This window comes from Leptopilina heterotoma, unplaced genomic scaffold, assembly GCF_015476425.1.
Source record: "Leptopilina heterotoma isolate Lh14 unplaced genomic scaffold, ASM1547642v1 Lhet_58, whole genome shotgun sequence".
Taxonomy (NCBI): Eukaryota; Metazoa; Arthropoda; class Insecta; order Hymenoptera; family Figitidae; genus Leptopilina; species Leptopilina heterotoma.
This window is the reverse complement of record NW_025111131.1, coordinates 878,636-889,276: the sequence shown is the minus strand read 5'-3', so window position 1 is coordinate 889,276 and position 10,641 is coordinate 878,636. Positions and strand designations below refer to the sequence as shown.

At 23.7% G+C, this 10,641-nt stretch overlaps 1 protein-coding gene across 1 annotated transcript in view; it reads left to right on the top strand.

Moving 5' to 3' along the window:
* The first annotated feature begins 2,180 nt into the window (after positions 1–2,180).
* Positions 2,181–10,641, top strand: part of LOC122508841 — a 73,717-nt gene continuing 65,256 nt past the window's right edge. Inside the window, exons 1-2 of the mRNA XM_043622418.1 lie at positions 2,181–2,299; positions 4,246–4,384. Coding sequence (XP_043478353.1) covers positions 4,246–4,384 — 139 coding nt within the window. The 5' untranslated portion in view covers positions 2,181–2,299. The remainder of the gene's footprint in view (positions 2,300–4,245; positions 4,385–10,641) is intronic.

Here is a 10,641-nt window from a genome sequence, read left to right as displayed (position 1 = left end):
TTGCAATGCAAAGATTAATCGTATAAAAAACATGGTGTTGAGATGAGATGCATAAAAAAATAAAAGTCGACTTTCAAACAGATCCTATCAAGAGAGACGATATTCAATTAACAAATTGTTTCTTTTTTATCAAGATTTGTAAGAGATGAAATAATTTTTTTTCGGTTTTCCATCCCTGCGGAAGTAGCTACCAAACTAATTAAGATATTCATTTGCAAAAATAATGAATTATACAAAAGGAGGAAAAAAACAGCGGATTTAAATTCATTCAAATGTAAAAATGTCATTTCGCTAATTCGCTGAAGTGATAATAATTGTTAAAACAATCCGTAAACAAAATTTTTATTTCCAACTATTATACTATTATTATACTATTATATTTGTTGATAATAATTCTATAATTATAATTATTATAATAATATTATATTATGATATTATGAAAAAAGCCTAACGATAAATTAATTATTATTTGTAACGCGTTCCGAAGAAAGGTACCTAAGAAGCAAACAATTTTAAGGTTATGCTTATGTTAATTTTACTGTACTTAAAAGTTTCTTTAATTTAAAATTAAAATCAGTGTTTATTAATTATTTTCAATGTAATAAAGACGTAAACATCAGTGATTTAAATATATAGAAAGTTAATTAATCTCCTTACTGTATTTTCATTCCAAAAACAACAAACAGAACCTCTAATTTTTTGTTTCTTTTTCTTCGGATCACGTCACATTTATTATTATATTCATAATTATAAATTAAATTTTAGACTAACTTACACTGTACTCTCAAATTTTTTTCCAGTTTAAATTTCAAAAGTAGATTATATTTTATAATTATTTTTCTTTTATCGTTCGCCCTTAAAGTTATTGTACTTTTGGACAGTCAAGTAAAAATGTAGGATACAATAATATTTTTCTTTCTTCTTTTTAATCAGTTTTATTTTCATCATACACTTTGAACTATGAATGTAAATTATTAAAAATTTCTTGTAATTTTCCCTTGAAACACTCTTTTTTTAAAAAAAAGACTTTTACGAAAGTATCAATGTTGGACTAACTTTTCACTTGACATCTGTCCAATTCCATTCTGTACGTAAAAACCAAAAAACATAAAGCAGAGGTCAAACATTTTTATATTTCTTTAGTCATATATTATCATATAAAATTCTATAAATTATAACTCAAGATAATCTCAAGGGTATCAAATGAATATTTATATAGGCTTATTTCAAGGCATTATTGACTTTATATTGTAATTATTGAAAATTATTTTCGATAATATTGTATAATATTGAATAAACCTATAGATTAGGATCGGATCCGAAAAAAAATTCTATTCTTTTAGAAATAAAATATACCTATCTCTAAAAATACAATAATAAAATTAATATTAATATTTAAAAACAAGTTAAAAAATTTTCCGTTTGCAGACAAATTTTCTTTTAAAAATTTCGAATTCAAAATTCTTGTTTATTATTTGAGAAAATATAAAAATTTATTTATATAGCACTTTATTTTTCAATTATTTATTTATTACTTTCTTTATTCGATTTTTTATTTATTTATTATTATATTCATTTGATTTATTGTTTATCTATTTATTTTTCTACTCATTTGACTTTTATTTATTATTGTTCTTTTTACTTTGTTTATGTATTCCGTTTATTTATTTTATTCTGTCGACTTTTTATTTATAAACTATTTTAATTGTATGATTTTTTATTTATTTATTATTATATTTATTTGTCATTTTATTTAGTTGACTATTTATGCATTTATCATTTTCTTTATTTGATTTTTTTGTTTATAATTTTATTTATTTACTATTTAATTTACTTGATTTTTTATTTATAAACTTATTTATTTATTATTTTACTCATTTGACTTATTATTTATTATTTGATTTTGTTTATGTATTCCGTTTATTTATTTATTTTTTTCTTTTGACTTTTTATTTATAAACTATTTGAAATTTTAAACTATTTTAAATAGATATTTATTATTATTTTATTGGAGTGAAAAAAATCAACGTAAAAAAATGAATAAAAATACAACTTTCCTTTTGGTCCATCCGATTTTTCCTTTAAAAAAATTTTTAAAAAATATATGCACAAAGGTAAATTATTGATATTGGGCCCCTGGTACTAAAGAGTATAAGTTCATTGGGACTGGGATAGGATGGGTCCAATATGTTATGGTGGGGAGCAATTCTATATAACTGATGCTAAAGTCGGACGTCTCTGCATAATCTATCAGTGTGTGATTCTTTGAACGTCAACCTGTCCAACTGCCTTAATCAAGGTGAGTGTCGACAGTTATTTAGTTTTCTCTTTTTTTTCAAAGAAAAAATTCGTTCTTTTTTTTCTCATACTAATTCATTAGAAAAACACTTCTTTTCTATTAATATTTTATAAAACTCCCATGTGATCGAAACGAGGAAAAATAATATCTTCTCATTAGTGATAAAAATGTAAAAAATAAAAAGTTTTTCGTAAAACGAAAAATAATAGAAAATACCTTCTCATGTGATGAGAATGTAAAAATCACAAGTGGATTAATTGAGTGAATTTTGTGTTAATATATAGTGCGCCGTTGAGGTGAAAATAATAAAAAAAATTAATAAATTTAATCACTTCTCCCTTGATATTAAAAGAAAGTGATGAAAATAAATTTATTGTTTCATGTCCTGAGAAAAAAAATTTTATTTTTGTCTTTATAATTTTTATTCGGTTCAAATCATTTTTTTGTCAAATAAATTTTACTTGGTTCAAGTATTTTTTATTTGATTCAAATATTTTATAGTTGATTCAAATAAATTTTATTTTAGTCCCCTATTTATTTATACATTTCCCGCGTTTTTATATTTTTTACTTGGTTCAAATAATTTTTATTGGTGAATAAATTTTACTTGGTTCAAATAATTTTTATTGGTGAATAAATTTTACTTGGTTCAACTAATTTTTATTGTCAAATAATTTTTGCTTCAATTAATTTTTATTCAGATCAAATAATTTTTATTCCGTTCAAATAATGTTTATTTGATTAAAATAATTTTTAATTTAGTCAATATCATTTTAATTTGTTTCAAATATTTAAATATATATATTACACTTGGTTCAAATAATTTTTATTTGATTCAAATAAAATTTATTTTATTCAAATCGTTTTTATTTACTAAAAATAATTTTTCCTTTCTTCAAAATAAACTTTATTCAATTCAAATAGAATTTTCCTTGTTTAAAATAAATTTTATTTACATCAGACAAAGTTTAATTAGTTCAAATAAAAATGTAACATTTTTTTTATACTTATAAAATATATTTGTTATTGCAAACTTTTTCATTTATTTACAAAATTTTAGTTCAATGAAAACTTTAGAGTCCATATATTAAATAAATAAATAAATAAATATATAAATTTAATTATAAAAAAAAGAAGTATTCGAAAAAAAAATTATAACATTAAAAAGTCTCATCGCTATTTGTGCAATAGAATAAAGTGAAGAAATTTCAGTAGAACAAGTTTTCATTTGTCAGACAATAATTACTAAACATAGACATAATATGTAATCGTGTACAAAAAAAAATTGAAACAAATTTTTAAAGGAAAAAAAAATTTCTCTCATTCTCAGAGTTTATACGACACACCCTATATCTGATGGGAATCTTCCTTTCACTGCAACCCGTAAATATAAAAATATTTTCACTTGTTGCAAGTGAAATGTGTTCGCGTCTTCTGATTGTTGCAAAATATATATACATATACTAATGATTATAAATTGTAATAAAAAACGAAAAAAAAATTAATACATCATTATTGAAAAAATTTTTCATTTTCCTCAATTAGTTATTTATTTAAACAAAATTATAACAAATTAACAATTTTAATATTATTTAGTCAATATACAAGTCTATAAAAATATAAAATGATCTAATTGTCTTATTTTTTATTTTTTTTAATAATAAACTTTTATTTTTTAGATAAACAAATTAAAATTAGCTAAAAGAATATTTTTTGCAGATATTTTTTTTCTTTATTTGTTTAATAAAAAATTTTTTTGTTATAAAAAATTAAAATTAGCTAAAAAAAATATTTATTGCTGACATTTTATTTTCTTTATTGGTTTAATAAAAAATTGTTTCGTTAGTTAAAAAAAAATTAAAATTAGCTAACAGAATATTTTTTGAAATTTTTTTTTCTTGTTCTTTGAGACAAAATTGACAAATTTTTAATTACTTTGAAAATAGATGACGTGGTCGACGCTGGCCGTCGTGGTGATTTTAGCAGTAATCGCAAACGTGGACTCAGCTATTAATGAGGCACGACCACACAGTAATAGACCAGGAAGATTTTTGTCCTTACCAGTACCACAAAAATGTGCAAACAGTAAGTACATTATTTTCCTATTTTTCCTATTTATTACTTTTTCAATTTTGCTATTTTCCGGTTTCATATATACATTTTTTTTAATTATTTCTTTATATATTTTTAATTTCTATATAATTATCTTCTAATAATATTGTTATTTATTTATTAATTCTGGACGTTGGGGATCGAACCAATGACCCTAACGACTGCGACCATCCCAAAATTTCTTTTCTTTTATTTACTTAAACAAAATTAATTCGAACCCGAATTAAATTGTTATATTTGGTTGCAATTTTAGTACAATAAAAAATAAAAAGTAGTAAAATTCTTCTTAATAATAAAATAATAAATATATTTAATAAACAAACAATATATTATTAATACATTTATTTATTAAATTTATTTACTTACTGAGTAATAATTTTGCACTCGTTTCGCACTCATTCTTATATTTAGTAAACAATAAATAAGTATTTACAAGAATAAATAAATTTACTGTAAATAGTAAATAAACAATTTAAAAAATAAATAAATTTACAGTAAATAGTGAATTTATTGTGAATAATATTTTTTGGGCGGGAAAAACACCTGAAAAAAAACAATATACTCAACAACAAAAAGCCATTTTGACCTATCATTTAAAGCAAAAAATAAAAAGCCAGAAAAAAAGAACGACAAACTTGATAAAATATTTCTCTCGACAATAGGTCCTAACACGATTTTCTACTCATTTCAATTTTAATTTCCTGTTATTCGTGCAATAGAGAACTTGTTTCCGCGTGTATAAAGAAGAATATATTTATGTACTGCTAAAGTCTTAACTTTTAAATGCCATCATCCATCTATATTTCCCCATCATCATTGTCAAAGTTCTCGATAATTCCCAGGCGGAAAAGTCGGACGAACGTCGGAGTTTACAACCGGCTGGGATCCGCGCCCGTACAGACCGCAAGTACCGACGGTCTGTACCGATTCGGATCTGAAAAAGCAACCGGCGCGGTACAGATTATGCTCCGACTGTCGGAACCGTCTTCCCACTATTGTCAGTACTGGCTCGGTACTGGATTTCTTCCGCCGGCGGATCTTATTCTTCTGCGGCGTCGAAAGAATGACGGATATGTTGAGTCTGTACTGGCTCGGTACTGGGGAGGATCCGACTGCGGATCTCGTCATTTATTGTCACATTATAAATTAAATAATTATTACAAGTAATTGCATTATTTTAGAAAATAATTATTAATAAATGAATCTAATCAATATATTAAGTAATTATTTATTGAGAATTTTTTAAGAATTAAATAATTAAAACAATTCGTTATTAATTAATATTATATATATTATTAATTAACATTAATATTATTGAGAATTAATAATAAATTATTAATATTAATAATAATATTAATTAATAATATCTTAATAATAATAAATTTATTGTTATTGATATATTATTAATTAATATTAATATTGATAATTTATTATTAATTCTCAATAATATTAATGTTAATTAATAATATCTTAATAATAATAAATTTATTATTATTGAGATGTTAATTAAAATTATTAATATTATTACGTTCAATATTATTATATTGAAAAACAATTATTCAATATAATATGTATTATATAATAATAAAAATATAACAAGTTTCTTTTTTAACGAAATATTGAAATAGTCCTAAATATACATTCAATAAAGTATTGAAAATATAGCGGTATCATTGACGCGTAGTAATTCTGCAAGTTTTATTTGAGCTAGTGACACTTGAGAGTATTTAAGATTTGAGAGTCCCATGCGAGCGTAGCATAGTGGTTAGCGTGCGAGATTTCGGTGCGTAAATATTCGGTTAGGCGTAGGTTCCGTACCCCCAAGCGTTAGGATTTTTCAAATGTCTATGTAATAAAAAATTGCGTTTAAGTGAATAAAAAAATAAAAAAAATGTGTAAAGTGAACTGTCAATGAATTGTCATCAGTATTTATCTTTTGCAATTAATTATTATTTTTGTATTGATATTTGTTGAAATTATCATTTGGATCCGACCCGGTTGTTAGTCGGTAGAATGCCAGCGCTCGGCTGGCTATTAAATGAAAAATCCACGGTCGGTAGAGTGCCAGGTCCCAGCCGGTTGAATTATACACGGAACGGCTTCTCCCGGCCGGTCAGCGGGCGGTAGAATGCCAGTTCCGAGCCGGTTGCCAGCGCGCTCCTGGCCTAGTCACTATTCGGTAGAATGCCCGTTCACATTCGGTTGGCAAGCGGTTCCGAGCCAGTACAGTTACACCGGCGTCAGTACGGGCTAGGATCCGCGCCGGTTGGAAATTTCCGCCTGGGATTTCGTTCCTTTTTTCGGCATTAATGCAAATTATCACCTGATTAAGGTTTCTCGTAAATTTCATTTAAATTTTATACATATATACATTATTTCAAATCAAAGTTTTTTATTATTGCACAATAAGCAAAAGAAAAAAAAATTACAAAAAGCCAAGAGCACAGGAGGCGTTTCAGATAAATATTATGCATTATAGAAGAAGAAAGTTTTTTTTTGACACCATAAGTGTGAGATAGCGATCTGTATAATATAATCAATTATATAGAAAGAAAGAAAGAAAGAGAGAAATAATTCCCCCGAGAAAAATTTTTCTTTTTTTTCGAATTATATAACCGCAATTATTTATTATGTAAATGTTGGTCATCATTTTTTTGAGTCAATTTCGAACCTATTGAATAATTCATATAGAAATGTGACAAAATTATTTTTTTTACATTCTTCATTCACTTTGGAATAAATGAATATTAAGTTTCTCTTCGTCAAAACGCCATGGGCGTTTAAAAATATTAAAACTGAGCGACCAAAAAATTACATTAAAACGATAATCTTTGCTTTTGTTTTAAAAAAAAAAATTATTTATTTAACAATTTATACGGACTTACAAAAAGGAAAACCGGAAAAACAAAAGAAAAAGTAAGAAAAATAATGCATTAACAAAATTAAAAAAATAAATAAATACAAAAGCAACAAAATAAAAAAAACAAGAAGAATTAACAAATGTAAAGTAACAAAAGGAAAAAAAAGAAAAATAAATAGAAAAGCAACAAAATTAAAAAATGAGAATAAAAAAATAAAAAATAAATATAAAAAGTAAATAAAAAAAATAAATAAATGGATAAATTAAATTGCAAAGAATCACGTGATGCAGTAAACGATATGATGTTGCGGTATAGATAAATTTTTTTCACCTCGTTAAAAAAGTCAGTGACCCATAATCTAAGAAACAATAGGTTCATCTGACGATCAAATCTTTTAAATTCATCTGACCGATTTTCTATTCATTCGATTTTTTTCTTTCTTTCTTTTTTATCTCTTTTATTTTTTTATCATATTCTCATCTTATTATTGTCACCTATACACAGAAAATAACAAACAAACAAACAAAAAATTAATCACCTTTCCTAAAAGGACATATTATTTCGTATTGAACATAAATCCCTTATTCAAGTTGCTTTATCTGAAGAGAAGAATCTCAAAGATTGCTACTACTTCTTCTTTTTCAATATATAATAATTTAGTTTCAAAACAATTTTTCTCAAGTCGTTTAGGAAAATTTTATAACTATTTTGCCATATATAAAGCGATTTTTAGATGTTATACGTTATACCTTTTTTACACTTTCAGTAACGTTAAATGCGTATTAGAAAAAAGAAAATTCTTTTCGATTTCGAAATATATTTCATAATACTGTGACTATTATGTTGAATATAAATTTCTTCACCTATATAATAAAATAGTTTTAGAAATATAAGTATTATTATCTTTTTATAATAAACATTTTTTTTATAATTGAGTTTTATAAATTTTGCTACTATAAATTTATTATAATAGCAATTACTATTTTAAATTATTTACATTTTATAAATTTTGTTATTAATAATATACAATTAATTAACATCTATAAAAAAAAAATAATCCAATATAAGGAATCCAAATATATTAATAACATTTTTTTCAGAGAGGAGTAAATAAACAAAACAAAAAAAAAAAATTTTTATTTTTTTATTTAAAAATTAATTTTTTTAATAACTTTATTTGCATTTCAAAGTACATACTTTTACCTGGTGTAAATTTTATAAAAATCCATAAAAAATATTCCGAGATATTCAAAATTTTATAAAATTAATATTAAAATTCAAAATGGCGTATCTTCAACAATTTTGAATTTTTTTTGAAAAAATTTGGGGGAAAGAAGTCTCTTATATAGAACTATAATCCCACGAAGTTTTGGAAAAATCGGCATACCCTTTGCAAATCGTGATATTTCTGACGTGAAATGCCTCAGCAATGTTTAGCTAAATTCGTTGAAACCTCTACGAGTAATCGTGTTAAAAAAAAGGGATCCACACATACATACATTCGGACATTTGTACAGGGTCTATTATATAACACATTCCTATATTGAAGAAAATTTGTTTAAAGCTTTTTTCAAAATTTTATAAATTAAACGACTACAAAGCTTTCTCCACGAGGAAGAAAAATAAAGTAACAAACAAAAGCACAAAGAATAGAAATTTATATATAGTAATATTAGGGGAGAGTTGTTAGAGTTGGGTATAGTTTTGACTTCTCTTCATAACTTCCCCTGTAGAACGAATTTCGCGATTTTGCGAATATTTTTGGAAAGATCAACTCAAATGCAATGTTTTTGCTGAACATTGTAAAAAAATCGGACCAAAAGTTTCAGAGTTATAAGCAATTTAAAAAAAATGTTGCCAGAGTTGATCATGGTTGCCAGAGTTGGGACACTGTAGAATAGTATATTAAGCAACAAGAGGATAAAGCCATTTATAAAAATAATTAGATATTAAAAAAAGGTTCTATTACATTTATTTACGAATTTCTTTAATTGTAAAATTATTCAAGAACATCAATAACTTCTATTTAAAATAAATATTTAATTATTATTATTTTTCCATAGAAATTAAGATTTGAAAAAAATTCAAATTTAAACCTTTTAAAATTCAACAACTTTTCAAAATATTATTATAAAATTTACAAAAATTTAAATTACTTACGAAAACTTTAACAAAATCCAAGAATTAATTTATTTTTATAAGTAATACAATTTTTCACATCAATTCAAAATTATTTAGAAAAATATAATAAAATTCGTTGTAAAGATTTCAATTATTATCATAAATAATAAATTTTTGTCTAGGACTTAAATTTATTTTGATACAATTATAAATGAATTCCTCCAAAAATGAAATTATTTTCAAACATTTTTTGCAAGAATTCAATTACATTTCACAAATAATGAAATTCTTCGCTAAAATTCAAATACTTTCAAAATCTACTATTTTAATAAAAATTCTCAAAAGAATTCAATTATTTTAAAAAATCAACAAATTTTTAAATAATTGAATTTTTTTGACGAATTTTAATAAAATTTTCGAGAATAATTACATTTTTTAAGGAATTCGGTTAAAATTGTACTAAAAATAATTGAAATTCTATGATGAGTTTTATTATTAATGAAAATAATTTAATCTCTGTAAAAATTTGTATTATTTATAAAAATAATTGAATTATTGCGAAAAAATTTATGAATATTTGAATTTTTGTGAAATTTTTATTATTTTTAAGGATAATTAAAATTTTGACGAGAATTTAAAAATAATAAAAAAATAAATTTAATAATAATAAATAAATAAATAATAAATATAATAATAATTATGTTTAAAATTATTTGCAGAAATCCAATTATTAGATTTCTGCAAATATTTGTAACTTCTTTAACCCTCTGCCTACGCTGACTTATCCCCACTCTAGCATTTTTGAATGTAATTCCCATAGTCCCCACCAGGCGACCGAATTGTCGTTTTTTGTCGATAACGGTCACTTGAGTAGGCAGAGGGTTAAAATTCAATTTGTTTTAGTGTTTTTAACATCCAATAAAACTAATTATGAATCCTGCATATTTAATTTTTTCCAGCACATTAATAAAAATACCTGAATTTTCCCTGAATTCCCTGACCTGTGGCAACTCTGGTCGTAATAATTGTTTATTTACAGTATTATTTTATAAATTATTATTATTTTCAATACTACAATTTTATATATTTATATTTTATTATTTATATTTTTATTTACATACTTTATATTATGTTTTTTCAATGTCAGAAAATGAAAATAAATTTTTTCCTAAAATACTTATTTTTCGGGTAAAAAAGTGGACGGGGAGATACTTATTATGCAATATTATCATATGTGATAAATTCCAA